Genomic DNA, 18,800 nt, shown 5'->3' with positions numbered 1-18,800 from the left:
CCTGCATGTCTGGCTAATTTTACGACGAGTTTCAAACACTTTACATTGAAACTTGTCTAATCTGGATGTTGTGTATTCCGAAATCTTGTCAAATACAATGTAAACTTCAAGTCCCTTTCAGTAATTTCAAATGTTTAAAATGTCTAATCTGGAATGTTGCCTTATCTGGCCAATTTTTTTGGAACCAGTGGTGGCCAGATTAGACAAGTTTTATTATATACATACTTTAAGAAATTCATTATTTGGATGTTATGAATTACAAGATATAGTCAAGTAAATTCACATGTTCCCAGAACTTCACTACAACTGGCTTTTACTGTATAGAGTAAAATAATAAGGTTTTTATGTTTTGCAAATCAAAAATTACACACAAAAGGACATTTGTAAGCAGATTTTACTATTGTATAAATTGCATTTCATACACATACATAAGTAAGCAACACAATTGATTTTTTTTGTAAATGACTCAGTCTGAATATATATATACATGTATAATTATATATACAAGCATATCGATCTTAATAAAAAAGCATCAATTGTGATGACATGGATAAAAAAATAATGCAAAGTCTGTATATTTAATTATTTCCTGATTTATAAATACATTTATGAACATAAAATATGTTATAAAGGCAAAATCTGTCATCTTTAGCACCTTGTCATGTGGCAGGTTTGATGGACAGAAGATTTCCAAATAGAAAATGCTGGATCACAGGGCATTTACCCAACACCTGCCAAAATAAACATAAGTCTTAGTTAAACACAGCATCCTATAAGTAGCCCACCATGCTTACTTGTTCAAACAAGAGGCCCATGGGCCTTAATGATCACCTGAGTACTGCGAGTTTTAAGGCTATGACCACTTTGGGCCTACCTGAAACTGGCTAAGACATACATTTTATTGTTTGGTAAGAACTCTTTTTTTGTTATCATATTTATGCAGCCTGCCCCTCTCATTTCATGAGTAAATGAAATCAAGAACATTGTATAATAAATTTCTACCCCCCCCCCCAACGATTTTTGAAGATTTTTTCCTATTCCTTCATTGATTCTCACCCTCCCCCAGGATATGACTAGTCATGGCCCTGCTGTTCTTAAGAAGAAAAAGAAGATTCCTAAAATATTTTCCTATACATATACAATGTATATAGAAAGAGTATGGTGAAGAACGTGTTACGTAGTTATTTAAATCTGCAATCCTCCAACAGCGTTGATAGCATCCTGTGATTAGTGCCCACCAACGAAAGTGAAGGTACATGTACATGTACTGAGTTTGACTCCCAGGAGTGCTTCACTTTTTCTTTAATTTGAAAATGTAACTTTATAAAATTTTCCAAGTTCTTGCCCAAGTAGAAGCACAGGAAGAAGAATTTGTACATAACAAAAACCATTTTCAATATACATGTAAATTGCAACTCCCCATTTCTGAAAAGTAATGGAGTGCTCAAACAAAAGAGTGATGTCATGCACAAGTGGATTTTAATTCTAAGGATGGAGAGGTACCCAGACATTAACCTATGCATAATGTTAGGAAACAGATTTTTACCTCAACTTTGTACATCTTTATGAAGCCTGAATTGACTTTTTCCCAATTTGGCACACCACTGATGTTCCAAAGCTGATTTGAATGTTCAGCAAATGGCCCCGTTTTGACCTGTTTGTGAATGAAATAAAACATTTATTATGTAAGCTTTGAAGGGAAGAAAAAATTAATGTTTTACACAAATATCAAAAATACATGATAAAAGTAATTTCTTTTCTAAATTGATTTCACAGAATATGCAAATACCAAATAAAAATTTTTTTTGATTCATGCCTACATGTATACTTAAAGGGGCCTGGACACAGTTGCATTGTTTGTTGAGTTGGTTTTGCTTTCTCACATTTCTACTCTGAATTTTCTAGATTACAGTTTTAATATTCATTAATAAAAAACAAAATTTCTACTTTTCTTAAGTATTGAGGAGAGTGTTTGAAATTAGCGTCAGCGTCGGTCCTGCGCCGACGTACAAACGGAAGGACTCACGAATAGTATGACTTAATGGGTCCTTGAAATAATTTTGGGCCGACGATGATTTGCCGGGAAACAAGTTAACGTCAATCACATCTTCTCGGACCTTTCCGGTGAGCTTGGAAAAATACACCGTTGTTTTTCTTTACCGCTTGTTGGAAATGCTTAATAAGTTGCGATTGAAGTTAACGTATATTGGTTTATGCATTTACTTTAACTTTTATATTTTTCCTGCATTTTAATTGAATATATTAAACAAATTAACCAATGAGTGTCTTTAAAAGAAATTAGACTTAAGATGAGTAAAACTTATTTTTATCAAGATCATATCAATTCTTCTTTTCATGTGCATTTTAAATAAATACTGAAGATTTGATATTTTTTTTCCTGCGTGGAACAAATTTGTGCTATATGTATGCGGTTACAAACTTTCCACGGAAAATTGTCCAAGTATACTAAAGTACATTTTATCAACATATTGTGGCAATCTAAGAAACCTGCATAATTTTCTACCCGCGGATTTTAAAAACAGTAAAAAAAATTGTAATTCCAAGGAAAAGTACATTTACAGTAATATAAACACATGTTAAACTCTTTACGTGTTATACATGACCAAGTAAGACTGTGTGACGATTAATGTTTTACCTTTTCATATTATTAATACTGGCGAGTTGTAGATACCCTTTATTAAATTGACATATTTCATATGAAGCGATAAACTTACCGAGATCATCAATACGTAAAAGTTTATTTTTCCCAAATATTTCATGGTATTATTTTTGGGCCTCTGCTGCCCTGGAAGGACTCGTGTAATCCCTTTATCTGTGAGTCCTTTGGACCCATAGAAAATAATTCTGAATTTCGAACACTGATTGAGGATAAAGTTTACATTGTGAAAGTGCACGGATGTGTCAATCAAATGTGTCTCGAAATTCGTAGTTTCAATAATTTCCAGATAAATGAAGTTTCTGAACATGTTTTCATTATATTTCCATGTGAAATGCTATAGCAACATATAAGTCATATAATACAGAAAATTTGAGAAAATATTAACTTCAAATTTGTGTCCACAGGCTGCTTTAAGTATTTAATATCCAAAAGATATTTCAAAAAGGCAGAGTCCAAGCTTTGAATGATTGGACTTAATTAAAATCCAAATTTGTCGGTGCACAATGTGATACCGCAATCACCAAAACTTGTCAATTTACGCAATACTTGTATTAGAGAAGGAAAAGGTGATATCACTGTCATAATGACTTAACTTTGAAATTGTAAGACTGTGCATTAGTTAATCATCTCAGGGTCATATCTTGACTGCATATTGATCAATATATTTGTTCTTACAAATTATAACATATGTTCATGAGAAAAATAAGATGTAAAATACACATAATAATACATATAAATTACATATATATTTATTCCACAGTAGTGCACTTTCTTTTGGAATTGTAACCACATCATATTTTTATGCCCCCTTATCGAAGATTCGGGAGTATATAGTTTTTGCCCTGTCCGTCCGTCTGTCTGTTTGTTTGTCAACAAAAACTTTAACCTTGCCCATAACTTTTGATTGGTTGGAGCTATGGCTTTCATATTTCACATGTGTATTCTGACCTTTTGACCTTGACCTTGGAGTTTGACCCAGTTTTGCAAAATTTTACCAAACTTTAACCTTGGCCATAACTTTTGAACAATTGGTGCTAGGGCTTTCATACTTCACATATGTAATCCTTGTGACAAGACCTTCCTTTGGATACCATCAACTTTGACCTTTTAACCTTGACCTTGGAGTTTGACCTGCTTTTGGAAAACTTTAACCTTGGCCATAACTTTTGAACAATTGGTGCTAGGGCATTCATTTTTCACATATGTAATCCTTGTGTCAAGACCTTTCCTTGGATACCATCAACTTTGACCTTGACCTTGGAGTTTGACCTACTCTTGAAAAACTTTAACCTTGGCCATAACTTTTGAACAATTGCTTCTAGGGCTTTTATATTTCACATGTGTAATCCTTGTGACAAGGCCCTTCTTTAGATACTAAAAACTTTGACCCTTTGACCCTGACCTTGGAGTTTGACCTACTTTTGGAAAACTTTAACCTTGGCCATAACTTTTGAACAATTGGTGCTTAGGCTTTCATATTTCACCTGTGTATTTCTTGGGAGAAGGCCTTTCCTTGGGCACCATTAATTTTGACCATTTGACCTTGACGTTTGACATACTTTTGAAAAAACTTTAACCTTTTCCATATCTATTCAATGGTTGCTGCTAGGGCTTTAATATTTCACAGGTTTATTCCTTGAGACAAGACCTTACATTGGGTGCCAACATATTTGATTTGTATTTGAGAAAGTTTAACCTTTGCTATAAGTTGCCATACGGGGGCATCAGTGTTTCACAAACACATCTTGTTTCTCTGCATAAGAAAGATTAAATTCAATATGATTCATAAATTCTATTTAAAGAGAAAAAAAAAACTGATACACAACTTTGCTCTTACCTGATTAATATATTTAATACATCCTAGAAACATATAGTCTTTAGCAAAGGTTTCATAAATGTCAGGATTCACAAAGGATTTTGGTAAAATTCTTCTATGTCCTGCAAGTACATTTACTGTGCCATGAAGAAATCTACTGGTGAATATTGACACATGTTAATATTCTCTCCATTGATACACACTAATGCTTTAATAAATCTTTAACTTTAATTTCATAAAAAAATTCAAAACTTCACCCCTCTTATTAGCTCACCTGAGCCAAAGGCTCAAGTGAGCTTTTCTTATTGAAATTTTTATTTCAGTTCAATGGTGAAAATTTTACCTGAAACAAATTTAAGGAAGCTCTAAACACTGCACACTAAAGAGTTCTAATTGTAGGGTAGTTTAATACAGTTAGAGTGATCTGCCCTTAAAAGTAAGATAGAAAAAATGGTTATTTATAGTTCATTACACAATTTGTAATAGATTAAACAAGAAGTCTGTGAGCCAATGCTCACTAGTAATACCACCGCTTTGATGTGAATGTACACAAGTTCAGTTATGGACAGACACAAAGATGAACAATAAGTTGACATCAGATTCCTACAAAAATGAATCCTACCATATTGCAGGCCTAAACAAAGAGTGTGCTAAAATTTCAAGCATCAGTGATTAGTAGTTCCTGAGAAAACTGTGACCAAAAATTGTTCTGTATGGTACAGACAGACGCACGGATAAACAGGAAGTTGACATCGGATTAGTACAAAAATGATTCCCATAATATGGCATGCCTAAACAAAGAGTGTGCTAAAATGTTAAGCCTCTGCAATCAGTAGTTGCTGAGAAAACTGTGACCAAAATTTGTTATGTATTGTACGGACAGACGCATGGATAAACATAAAGTTGACATTGGATGCGTACAAAAATGAATCCCACTATATGGCATGCCTAAACAAAGAATGTGCTAAAATTTTAAGCATCTGCAATCAGTAGTTGTCGAGAAAACTGCGACCAAAATTTGTTATGTATGGTACAGACAGACACACAGATAAACAGGAAGTTGACATCGGATTCATACAAAAATTAATCCCACCATATAGCATGCCTCATCAAAGTGTGTGCTAAAATTTCAAGCATCTGTGATGAGTAGTTGCTGAGAAAAGTGTGACGAAAAATTTGTTACGGACAGACACACAGACGGACAGCTAGACAGACACACAAGGGTAAAACAGTATACCCCCCTCTCCTTCCGAGCGGGGGTATATATATTCGTAGTATTATATTAGACCAAGAATAAGTAATTAAATTCATTATTTCCATTAATTTTCCCAATGTTGGTAAACAGAGATTTCTGTTCATGCATAGTCCAAAGTCTTTGAACATTTTTCTTGCAGAAATAAGGCAGGTACCCTTTGTTGAAAATGAAATAAATAGTCTCAATATGCACACCTTTATATGACATATTTTTATCCAAGTCCAAAAAGCACTTTTTGTTAGTGTTTAGAGCTTCCTTAAGTTGTATCATAGGGCAAACATCTTGATAAACTTCAATTACGATTTACATGGAATTTTTATGTGAATGTTGAATAAGTTTGTTTAACGGGTTTCAATCACCCTAAAAGTCTTTACTGAGAATCTGAATTGTTTGGCTGACACACCTAATAGTTGAGAACTGCCCCACAGGAAGGGGAGGAACTGGAAGTCATCCAGACTCCACACACCGTGGCTTCCTGCTGGTTCCATTCTGTACACTGTCTGTAACTTCCTCACAAACTGTAAGTACCTAAAAAATATGAAAACTGCATTGAAATTGATTTTGAATCATTCAATTTGAAAGTTTTTACCACTGTGAGCAACAGAAAATTAGAAACATGTATTTTGTCATTAACATGCATGCTATGATGAACTTGTTTTTAAACATCTTGACATATATATTATAAAATGTCATTATCTTGATTCAACTTTCAAACACCTTGACAACGATGTGACCTTGACCTCACCTCTCAAACACCCTGAGTGCTGCTGCTGGTGCATCTTGTTCAGTTAAGGCTTCAATCTTAAATAAACAACACAAAAAGGCTGCAAAGGCTAACTCATGTCCTGCAAGTAAAGAGAAACATATCAGGCTACATCAAATTAGAGAGGTTTAATGTGGCCATACCAGTGAGGGAGGGAGGGGAAGGAGTAAAAAATTATTTATCATTTCACACTAACCCATATAAAATATTTCCTGTACATATGTTTAGGTGAAAAAATACATGCATTTTAAGCAAGAAAAACATCTAAGGATTTAAGATATCAGATCATTTCAATTGGATTTATCTGGACCAATTTAATAGACATCTCCAATGTCGGTGCCAACAACACCTAAAAATTGCATAAATTACCCTTGACTAAAATGGTATTAATTTCATTTTTAATAGGGGAAAAAAATTATAAAAAAGTATTTGTAAATAAGAAACTGCACGAACAATTACTTTGTCAATGTAATGGTTCATTGAATTTTCTGTATATAAGAGTTACCAATGAAATTACATACCCTCAAACAAGTAAAACTTAAAAGCCCATGAAAACTGATCCCCCCCCCCATTTAAAATGGTTCAATTAAACCCCCTTGGAACAGAGAAAATGTGAAAGACCAGACCCAGCCTTACACCATGGTCCACTGAATTGCACCCAAGTGCACTAAAAATTGAGCTATCTTGTAAAGTTTGAAATTCACATCTATAGTCCTGCATTTTTAAACATTCTATATGTACTACATGTATGACCACTGTATATGATACCAAGCTATAAAAATTCTGTTACCTGAACCATAATCTATTCTTGTGTCATTTCCTACAGACTCTACGAGATATACTGAGATTTCTGGGATAAAGTCCTCAAACTTATCACCAATGGCTTCCCTTACTAGAGTCTCTGCATTCTGTAAATTCAACAATATTTTTACACATTAGTTAGTCAATGATAACAGAATAAATCAACAAAATAATCTGGCCAAACCCCCCCCCCCCCCCCAAAAAAAAAACCAAAAAAAAAAAAAACCCTGAAACAAACAAGATGTATTTGTGAAACACTGATGCGACCAAAATTTGTTATGTATGGTACGGACAGATGCACAGATAAACAGGAAGTTGAAATTGGATTCGTACAAAAATGAATCCAACCATATGACAAGCCTAAACAAAGAGTGTGCTAAAATTTCAAGCATCTGCAATAACTAGTTGCTGAGAAAACTGCAACCAAAATTTGTTAAGTAAGGTATGGACGGATGCACAAATGAACAGGAAGTTGACATCAGATTCCTACAGAAATGAATCCCACCATATGGCATGCCTCAATAAAGAGTGTGCTAAAATTTGAAGCATCTGCAATCAGTAGTTGCTGAAAAAACTGCGACCAAAATTTGTTATGTATGGTACGGACAGATGCATGGATAAACAGGAAGTTGACATCGGATTCATACAAAAATGAATCCCACCATATGGCATGCCTAAACAAAGAGTGTGCTAAAATTTCCAGCATCTGCAATCAATAGTTGAAGAGAAAACTGCGACCAAAATTTTGTTATGTATGGTATGGACAAACGCATGGATAAACAGGAAGTGTACATGGGATTTGTACAAAAATAAATCCAACCATATGGCATGCCTCAACAAAGAGTGTGCTAAAATTTCAAGCATCTGCAATCAGTAGTTGAAGAGAAAACTGACCAAAATTTATTATGTATGGTAAGGACAGATGCACGGATAAACAGGAAGTTGACATCGGATTTGTACAAAAATAAATCCAACCATATGGCATGCCTCAACAAAGTGTGTGCTAAAATTTCAAGCATATGTGATGAGTAGTTGCTGAGAAAACTTTGACGAAAAATTTGTTATGGACAGACAGACACACACACACACACAGACAGACAGGCACACAAGGGTAAAACAGTATACCCCCCTCTCCTTTGGAGCGGGGGTATAATTATGCTCAAGGTTACAGTTTTTTAACAGTAGGTGAAACATCAAGGTCAAGGTCAAAAGGTCAAAATTGTTGGTACCCAAGGGAAGGTCTTGTCACAAGGAATACACATGTGAAATATAAAAGCCCTAGCTCCAACCTTTCAAAACTTAAAATTTATGGCTAGAGTAAAAGTTTTTTCAAAAATAGGTCAAACTCCAAGGTCAAAAGGTCAAAAATATATGCATCTTATCACAAGGAATACACATGTGAAGTACAAAAGCCCTATCACAATTTGTTTAAAAGTTAAGGTTAAAGTTTGGTAAAATTTTGCAAAAGTGGGTCAAACTCCAAGGTCAAGGTCAAGAGGTTAAATATGTTGATACCCTAAGAAAGGTCTTGTTACAAAGAATATACATGTAAAGTATGAAAACCCTCTGATTAAAAGTTATAGGCAAGGTTAAAGGTTTTGTGGACAGACAGACGGACAGAGCAAAAACTTTATGCCCCCAAATCTGATTACAGGGGAATAAAAAATGGAAATATGAACATTTATCTAACAGTACTTTCTAAAACATTTTTATATTATACATGTATACATATATATACATGCACAATTGCACATATCATATTTAGCTTACATGTTAGGCCTATATGTAAATTTTTGTCATCTTACACTTGATGCTAATAAAAGTTAAGTACCTCTTTTAATCTTTTGAAAAAATCCCTAAAAGCTTTGTTTCCAAATCTCTGTGGCTGATCGACTGGTGGAATCTCATCAATCCATGATGACATTTTGTCCAACATGACAAGAAGCTTCTCTACTGTCTGAAGTAAATGTACACACACTGTAGCAAAAGACTGACTGCTGCCTCAGTATGAAGTAAATATACACACACTGTAGCAAAAGACTGACTGCTGCCTCAGTATGAAGTAAATGTACACACACTGTAGCAAAAGACTGACTGCAGCCTCAGTATGAAGTAAATGTACACACACTGTAGCAACAGACTGACTGCTGCCTCAGTATGAAGTAAATGTACACACATTGTAGCAAAAGACTGACTGCTGCCTCAGTATGAAGTAAATGTACACACACTGTAGCAATAGATTGACTGCTGCCTCAGTATGAAGTAAATGTACACACACTGTAGCAACAGACTGACTGCTGCCTCAGTATGAAGTAAATGTACACACACTGTAGCAAAAGACTGACTGCTGCCTCAGTATGAAGTAAATGTACACACATTGTAGCAAAAGACTGACTGCTGCCTCAGTATGAAGTAAATGTACACACACTGTAGCAAAAGACTGACTGCTGCCTCAGTATGAAGTAAATGTACACACACTGTAGCAAAAGACTGACTGCTGCCTCAGTATGAAGTAAATGTACACACACTGTAGCAAAAGACTGACTGCTGCCTCGTATGACCAGGAAGATGAGGCTAATGTTCAATGAACTCAGTGCATAGATTCTTCAATAAATAATACATGTGTTTTATGCAAGATAAGAAGAGTGTGCACTGGACACAAGTTCTAATTGTCTTTACCTCTACAGAAGTAGTTTGGACATTATGCTTAAAGATAGAATTCACTGAGATATGAAATAATTGTTTGTTGAAGATTGTACGTGATATCTTTTGGTATTTAACTATTAACTCATTCTATCTTGCATATTATGAAAGTACATGCACTTTCCCACAATAACAATTTTACCTGTGAGACAGGGTAAGGGTCTGATATTTTCTTTCCTTTCACAGCCTCATTAATGGCAGTGATGAATCCAACCAAATCTCTGTATGCCTAAAGATAAAAAAGGATAAATTAGAATGTCCCTCATCATGCCCTTGTCAACTTTGACCTTGACCTCCTCCAAATAACCTTGTTCAGCATTATGACATATCCTCTGATCATACTTTTATCTTTATGCCTAGTATTAGCTATTAATGTTTTTTTCCGTTCCATAATAGATGAGTTCAAAATATTACACATCCAATGGGAAACAATGACACACTTTCTGACCATAAACCCATATTTGAACTAAATATAAAGTCCAGTATGTGTCTGATGAACATGTAACTTTTAAGATAGAAGAGCATATCACAATACATGTATTTACCTCTGACTGTTCCCACTTTTTTAAATCTCCTGGTTCAAATATTTCTTTAACTGGAATTTTGCTCTTTTTAGAGGTTTCTGATCCTCCTTCTGACTGGTTGGGTGTGTCTGTGGGTTTCTCGGCTGCATTTATTTGGTCCTTATCCTTGTCTTCACACTGACTCTCTTCAGATGCAGCATTTTGCTCTAAAAATTGATGAAAAGCCATTTTCAATAACAAAAATCAAATACAAGGCCCAAGGGCCTTAACGGTCACCTGAGTATAATACAACAATTTAGAGGGTCCATACCAGTATAAAATAAACTGATAGATGAAGCTTTATTGCCCAAATGCAAGAGAAAAAGGATGATCAGTATCAATAAAGTAATTAGTCTAGTACTTAGTAACAACACATAAGGTAGGATCTTCTTGCCCCAATTCCCAGGAGCATACAAGATTATTTCATAGAATTAATGCATTTTTACTATATTATCAATAGAGCCCCACCCTTACACCAGAACATCTGACCCAGGGGCAATGAAACTCACAATTCTGGAAGAAGCTCCCTTGCTCATCATTACTATACACTTTGTTCCCTTGCTTTAAAACCAGGAACAGAAAAAAATATTTTCAAAGAAATTATGTATTTTTCACTACATAATCAATAGACACCCCTCTTCCCTTTCACCAAAACTCTCGGCCCTGGGGCCATGAATTTCACAATTTTAGAAGAGGCATCCTTGCTCATCATAACCATGCACTTTGTTTACATAATATTCAGGAGCATAGAAAAAATTTTTCAGAAAAACATTGCATTTCACTGTATAATCAATAGAGCCCTGCTCTAATACCAGGACCCTGACCAAGGGGCCATGAAATTAACAATTTTTGAAGAAGATTTTCGAGGAATTAATGCATTTTTGCTATATAATCAATATACCCCCTCTCCCACAGAACCCCTGACCCTGGGGCCACAAATTTCACAATTTTGGAAGAGGCACCCTTGATCATCATTACCATGCACCTAGTTTATCTGCTTTATATACAGGGGGAGAGAAAAAGATTTTTAAAGAATTTATGCATTTTCAATATATGGCAGGCCCTGGGATCATAAAATTCAAAATTTTTGTTCCCCTTCACTCATAGATGCTACAATGTATAAATGCCAAAAATGGTTGAAATTGGTTCAGCAGTTCCAGAGAAGAAGCTGAAAATGTTCAAATGTTAATGCACGACAGATAATGCACGCCAACGGACAAAAACAGAAAGCAATAGTGCACCTAAGTGACTCAGATGGCCTAAAAAGTTCAGAAGTTCAAATGACAATTACTCTATTTCCCCTATTTCACAAAATATTTCCAATTCAAATGTCAGTACACATAGGAGGCCTAACAGTTGTCAAATATTTCTTCCAGGAAGGATTTCACTCAAGGTGTTGAGCATTATGCTCAATGTGGTGGTCAGTGCTGACCTAAACTCCTCTATGAAACTCGCTATGTTACTATGACATGCAGTGGCATTCTGTTCCAATCCCAGATGGTTCATGGGAAAAAGAACAGATGCACATCTTTCCTAGTGGATGGAAAATGAGGGTATGTTGGCCTGCAGTTCTGCTGTCTGTGTGGGTCAGGTGGAAGTCTGCTGGGATTGCTATCAAGTTCTGATTGATCTTAAATAGCAGTAGGAGGCAGATCTCAACTCTCCTGACTGGTAATTGTTCCCATCCCAAAGAGCTGACAATGTTGGAGACACTACCTGATTGAATATCCCAACATCCTTGGTCACAAATCATGCTGTGTTGGACCTTCTCTATCTGGGCGTTCTGACGGATGGTATGAGGACTCCAGATAGATACAGCATACTCTAATAATAATCCTACGATGGCCTCATATGCTCTGTCTTGTGCTGATATTCTGCACCCTCAAAGATTTCATTTGAGGAACCCAAGAGTTCTGTTTGCTTTAGCTGTTATAGTTTCAATGTGGTTATCCCACTTTCAGATGTTGCTGATAGTGATGCCCAAGTACTTGCCTGAACCATGTCTAACTGATGGTTGTGTAAGATGTAGATTGTACTGTTGACCCTGTGCTTGGAAGCCACCTTGATTACCACACACTTCTCAAGGTGAAACAATCTGCCACTCCTCCCATTTCTCAAGGGCTGCCATGTCATGTTCACGGCCAGGAACACGTTAAGCTCCTAGACAGTACCGTTGTCAGAAACCTTTAAAGTTAAGCACTAAAACTGGTTCGTTGTCATGAACATACAGGTGAGGTTATGATAAAATTCGTCCGGTGTCATGACTTGAGAAGACAGGTTGTGAGAAGTTTTTCATTTTTCAAGTTAAATTATCTATAACAATGTCTGAAATTGCAATGGGAAACAGGGCTGACACCCTAATTGGTGCTGTATGAATTTCAGCCGTTAAAAACAAGTAATAAAAGAGGAGTTTACGTTGGCGATATTAAACCTTGTTGAAAACACATGTGGATTTCATTCATTTTCCTTCTGAGATGTTATATTTTTTGTAAATAGAATATAATATACACACCAATTGGTGCAGACAGTATCAAGACATGTTGTAAGCCTTACAAAAAAATTGAGAACAAATTAAAACTGAAAATTTTGATTTATTTCAATTTTTGTCCGTTGTCATGACAAGATACGAAAATTCAGTCTGTTGTCATCGGTCCGTTGTCACTACTGTATTGTATACACTACAAAGGACAATCTTATGTTGTTTTAGGTATCGTTTAGCATGCCATCAAAAAGAGAGGTTTGATGGTACATATTGTCGTTTTGTACATATTGTCATCGGCGACAGAATGTACCTACCCTGACTGCACATATCGTTGTCCATCGATACATATTGTCGCCGGCGACAATTTGTACCGAGAAAAACCTTTTTCTTCCTCCTGCGTAATGGAAGACAAAATGCACAGTCAAGTATCGGCAAGTTTTGTCGTCGGCGACAATATGTACTGTGACCATTGGCACATTTTATCGCCGATGTGGTGTGTTGAATATTTACTAAGGTCGTGAAGAGATAGACAGACAAAAGGACAAAGTGTTTGGCTGATAAATAAGTAAACAAGTTGTATTTATTTAGCATTACTCGCAATATTGTAGGGAGAAATGGTGTTGCTCAGAAAATTGTGTCCAGCATTGGTTTACATGACTTTGATATGTCAAAATACCGTAATTCTTGAGATATCTGAAAAATCAGTCTATTATTTATTCTCGTTATATATACATAGATATGAGATTGAAAGTTATTTGTTCAGTAGAATTGTTAGCTGGAATTCATCTTTTGCTTAATTCTCATACAAGTGCCGATATATTGGTGTAGGGGTTGACACATTTTTAGCTCACCTGAGCTGATAGCTCCAGTGAGCTTTTCTGATCACATTTCTTGTGTCGTCCGTCTGTCTGTCTGTAAACTTTTCACATTTTCAGCTTCTTCTCAGGAACTACTGGCCAATTTCATTTTCAAACAAACTTACCAGAAAGCAAACATGGATAAAGGGAGTCAAGTTTGTTCAAATTAATTGTCACGCCCTCTTTCAAGAAAGTACATGTATAGTTAAGAATTAGTGAAAATTTAGTGACATCTTTAAATAATCTTCTCGAGAACCATTGTGTCAGAAAAGTTGAAACTTATGTGAAAGCTTTATTATTAAGTGTAGATTCATTTTTATTCAGATCATGTCTGTGAAAGGGTGGGCTACAATAGGTGAGCAAAGTTTTAATAGAATATATAAGAATAATTCTTTCAAAATTTTCTTCTCAAGAACTTCTGGATCAGAAGAGATGATACTTATGTGAAAGTACATACATGAAGTATACTTTTAATTTCTTAGATTCTGGCACGAAAAAGATCTCACACTTTTCAATGGCCCTGAGTTCCGAGAATAGGTCTAAATTTTTGGCCCTCCACTGGCAAGTGGTGATGTCCCCTTATGAGTGAAAAATTCTCTAGAGGGATATTAAAACAACAAACAAACAAACAAAAACAAAATCAATTTTGTTCAAATCATAACCCCCATAGGTAGGGTGGGGCCACAATTGGTGATAAAAGTTTTCCGTTAGAATATACGGTATACTCTTTAAAAATCTTCTCAAGAACCAAACGCGGATCTAGCACCGGCGCATCCCAACCCCTCCCCAATCCCTATCCCACCCTGCCCCCTCCGTTTGTTTGTTTTTTTATTTTTCTTTGCTTTGTAAATTCTGTTTTTTTAACCTGTATATACTCTCAATTTTGTACACAGGTAAAATTTCATGATAAAATAATATATTTAACTTATACAGTAACACTCCTTCACACACAAATGTGTTGTTTTTTTTTTGTCAAAAAAAAAAATCTGAACCGCACCCCCCCTTTCCGCGTTCTGAAATTTTTGGATCAAATATTGAGAACAGCAGTAGGCCCGTGATTAGTGATGTTTATATGGAAGCATCCTCAGGTAGTGTAGATTCAAGTTTCTTTTAATCATGACCCGCGGGCCTAGGTTGGGGCCACAAAGGGCGATCAAAGTTTTACACAGGAATATATAGGAAAATTCTTTAAACTTTTTCTTTTCAACAACAGCAAAGCAATGATTAGTCATATCTATATGGAAACATTGCCATGCATTGTCATGCGACATGTACTGATGGACGACAATATGCTCAGTGAGTGTTTGTACACATTGTCGCCGGCGACAATATGAACAGGACGACAAAATGTACCGTCACAATCACGCTGCATGAAATAGCATACGTCAATGTGATTTACAAACCAATTACATTCACAAATCCACCAAAAACAAGAGGCCTATGGGCCACATCGCTCACCTAAGCACTTTGGTTCGGAAATAGCAGAATTTTGAATTAAGTATTCAAAAGTTTAAATATTAAAGTGGAGGGGGGGGGGGGGTATGATTTGAACAAACTTGAATCTACACCACCTAAAGATGCTTTTGAACTAATATGACTAATACTGGCTTTGTTTTCTAAAAAAGAAATTTTCTATTGATATATCCTTTATAATCCTTTGTTTAACTATGATCCCCTGTTTGGCCCCTCTGTTGGGTCATGATTTGAACAAATTTGAATCTACATTACCTGAGGATGCTTTTATTTTATTATGACCAATCAAGTTTTTGTTGTTCTTGAGAATAAGATTTCTTAATGATTTCAATAAACTTGAATCTACACTACCTGAGGATGCGTCCATATAAATATGACCAATCATGGCTTTGCTGTTCTCGAGAAGATTTTAAAAGATTTTTCCTATGTTATCCTATGTAAAATTTTGATAGCCCACTGTGGCCCCATCCTACCCCCGGGGGTAATGATTTGAACAAACTTGAATCTACATTACCTGAGGATGCTTCCACATAAGTTTCATATTATAGGGCGTTGTCTTGCCCAATTTTATCTCTTTTTTTCGTCAGCCGACCAACTTTATGCATGTCAGTCGGGTCAAGTTATTTTTTTCGTCTGTGGCCGATTCAATTGAAGCACTCATTGAATAGTCCGTCCACCAACCTTCGATCATCGGCCGACCATCGGCATATAGTTTTTAAAGTCGGTCGTCAGTCGGTCGACATTTAGGAATTGGGTTTTCATACAACTGTCTACCGAAGATGAAAATCAAACTGCGGCCTAGCGAATGATGATCGGGTGATGGTTGGCCAACTTATAAGTATTTTTACTTTTAAAAGTATCGGTGTTCCTAGGAATTAATATGACTACTCTGCGTCGCCCGATACTAGTGTTGGCCGATCATGTTTTTTTCAGCCGACGATACGAAAATAATTTGGTCGCCCAACCATGGGCTTAAATGTGACCTAAGCATAACATTTAAATTTTGTTATACTGATGATATACAAGAATTGTATATGTTTGCATACTAGCTAGGACGCAGGTTCCTAAGAGAAAATGAATTGAAAATAAAAACATCGCAGAATAGTTAGTACGTTCGTGTGAGCTGCTTTAAGACAACCCCGAGATTCAAATATACATGTATTTGTAGTATGCTTTGTATTCTTTTAAATTAAGCATATTTTTGATCATTTCTGTTGCATTTTATTGATTTACTTACATGTTAAGAAAAATGACACCGGACCAGATAAACTTAACATGTACTGACAACGGACTTTTTGCTTATAAACTGCGATTTAAAACATGTAAGCTACAAAAGGCTGTCAGTTGCCTAATACATTGAAATTGAAGTTTCTCTTCATATTTTAAAATAAAGATACCATTTCGATGAATTAATTATAAGAAATATATAAATTTCCAGCTCATAATCATGGCTTCACACATGGGCATGTGATCGCCAACCAAAACTCATCAAAATGTATTGTGGATATCAAATACATAAATCTTTGTATGGAATACTGAATGTTGTATCTGTTTCCCAAAATACAAATTTATTCTTGGAATTTGTCAAAAACGTTAAAATTTAGGCATCATGTATAAATTCTTGTATATTTTGCATGACACCGGACGGATTTTATCATAACCTTACCTGTATGTTCATGACAACGAACCAGTTTTAGTGCTTAACTTTAAAGGTTTCTGACAACGGTACTGTCTAGGAACTTAACGTGTTCCTGGCCGTGATGTTGCAGAGATCTGTTGTCCTCTGCACTGTTGACTGGATGATATGATAAACAGTTATCTGCAAAAAATTGAGCTGATCATTTAGTTACCTCTGGCAAGTCTTTGATGAAAGAGAGGAATAACAGTGGGTCAAGGACTGTCCCCTGTGGTACTCCAGATAGGACAATAGCTGTGGATGAGATATGACCATCTAGCAGGACTTGCAGGACTAGGTGTCTATGGTGATTGCCAGCTGGCTTTCACAAGAGCATCTTGAACTGAAGCCATGCAGACAGTCTCTGAGAATTGTATGGCAGTTGAAATGATCCATTATCTGGCTGTGGATGATTTGTCCTAGTATATTGCAAGAGATTAAGGTAACAGTTAAGATTAAGATTGGTAATTGATGTTTGTCACCTTTCTTGAAGATTGGGACAACTGAGGCTGACCACTAAAATGTCATCTAGTTTTGCACTTGAATCTAAAGAAACCTGGAATATCTTAGTCAGAGCTGGTACTGTGATTTTCATATTCTGTAAAACTCTTGCATGTATGTACACCATCTGCTTTATGGGGGTTGGTGTTCCTCAGAACCTTCTGAACTCCAGTGGTGTACACAAATTGGGGCCAAGCATATCAGGGAATGGGTTGGAGCCTTTATCTGGCATATTTGTTCTCCCATTTATGCACTGAGTGTAATTGTTGGTTCAATATTTCTCCCTTTGTTTCTCTGTCATTGTAGAGATGTCCATCAGGCTTCTGGAGAGGAGAAACTCAATCCTTGAGCATGCTCTCTTTTACTCTTTGAGTATGACCAGAAATGCTTGTTGTTTTTTCTGTAGTTCCCCAGAAACTGTTTCGTCTGTGTATTCATCATTGGCTTTTCTTAATTCCTGCTGGGCTGTTGCCTTCAGACAATGGTACTTTAGCACTGTTAGTATATCGAAATGTAGAAAGCTTCCTGGTGCCTCCAAAGTAGCCTTTCACTTTTATGGTTACCCAGGGATTTGAGCGACGGCTTCTTTACTTAACTTCTTTACATAGGTAAAATAAATGCTGTGTAGTGTTTTTGGGGGGATGGGGGTGTTGTGGTGGGGGAAATTTAATATATTTAGTCAATCTGCAAGAGCACCAGGCTGTCAAAAGTGTTACACGTGTATGTCACTGTGCAGTGTATATGGCAGTATTCAGTTTGTAAGTGATTGTCTTGTTTAATATATATATATATAACTGTTATATTTCTTTTATATAAAAGTGATTATTCCTCTTGGTTTGCAGTCACGAGAATCTCTTTAGCTGAGTAATTTCAGTTGAGTAATCGGTCTGTTTATTAATTAAACTAGGTAAATGATCATTTAACACTCAATCAATGCTCTACGGATTGGCTAACATATAGGGGGTTTAAGAAAATGCTGTCATAGGCAAATACAAATGTTATGGTCGAGGAAATTCAGACAAGGTATCGCTTCTGCAAACTCTTAAAACAACTGAAGCCATGATATAATAAATTGTCAACTCCTTTTAAAAGTATACAAACCATTTGATGGAGCTGCCGACTCTTCTTCTGACATGATTTACGTCTTATATCTTCGTAAAAATGTGCGTGTGTGATATCATCTTCTCATTTCATCATTCCGAAAGTACAGAAAATCTATCGGAAGGCATCG

The 18,800-nt window shown here is 35.8% G+C and overlaps 1 protein-coding gene across 1 annotated transcript; it reads right to left on the bottom strand.

Moving 5' to 3' along the window:
* Positions 1-446: 446 nt before the first annotated feature.
* Positions 447-18,747, bottom strand: LOC133197260 (serine/threonine-protein phosphatase 2A activator-like). Its single transcript, XM_061333217.1, has 10 exons — positions 18,671-18,747; positions 10,564-10,748; positions 10,161-10,247; positions 9,147-9,272; positions 7,305-7,422; positions 6,497-6,596; positions 6,155-6,279; positions 4,518-4,618; positions 1,547-1,654; positions 447-731 (listed from the first exon to the last, which is right to left on the bottom strand). The coding sequence occupies exons 1-10, from the start codon at positions 18,702-18,704 to the stop codon at positions 660-662; spliced, it is 1,056 nt and encodes a 351-aa protein (XP_061189201.1). The 5' UTR covers positions 18,705-18,747; the 3' UTR covers positions 447-659.
* Between the last annotated feature and the right edge of the window lie 53 nt (positions 18,748-18,800).

This window comes from Saccostrea echinata, unplaced genomic scaffold (assembly GCF_033153115.1).
Source record: "Saccostrea echinata isolate AGI-Se365-2 ecotype Australia unplaced genomic scaffold, CSIRO_AGI_Sech_v1 ptg000030l, whole genome shotgun sequence".
Taxonomy (NCBI): domain Eukaryota; kingdom Metazoa; phylum Mollusca; class Bivalvia; order Ostreida; family Ostreidae; genus Saccostrea; species Saccostrea echinata.
Note: the sequence above shows the minus strand (reverse complement) of the source record. Positions and strands in the feature narration are given on the sequence as shown.

What these genes read in the sequence shown, in the direction of transcription:
- LOC133197260 (XM_061333217.1), bottom strand. Translation starts at nt 18,704, where the DNA reads ATGTCAGAAGAAGAGTCGGCAGCTCCATCAAATG. An exon ending in AAGAATAGATTATGGTTCAG is followed by an intron (nt 6,597 to 7,304) that starts GTAACAGAATTT and finishes CTTTACTTGCAG; the next exon opens with GACATGAGTTAGCCTTTGCA. An exon ending in GGGCAGTTCTCAACTATTAG is followed by an intron (nt 4,619 to 6,154) that starts GTGTGTCAGCCA and finishes ATGTACTTGCAG; the next exon opens with GACATAGAAGAATTTTACCA.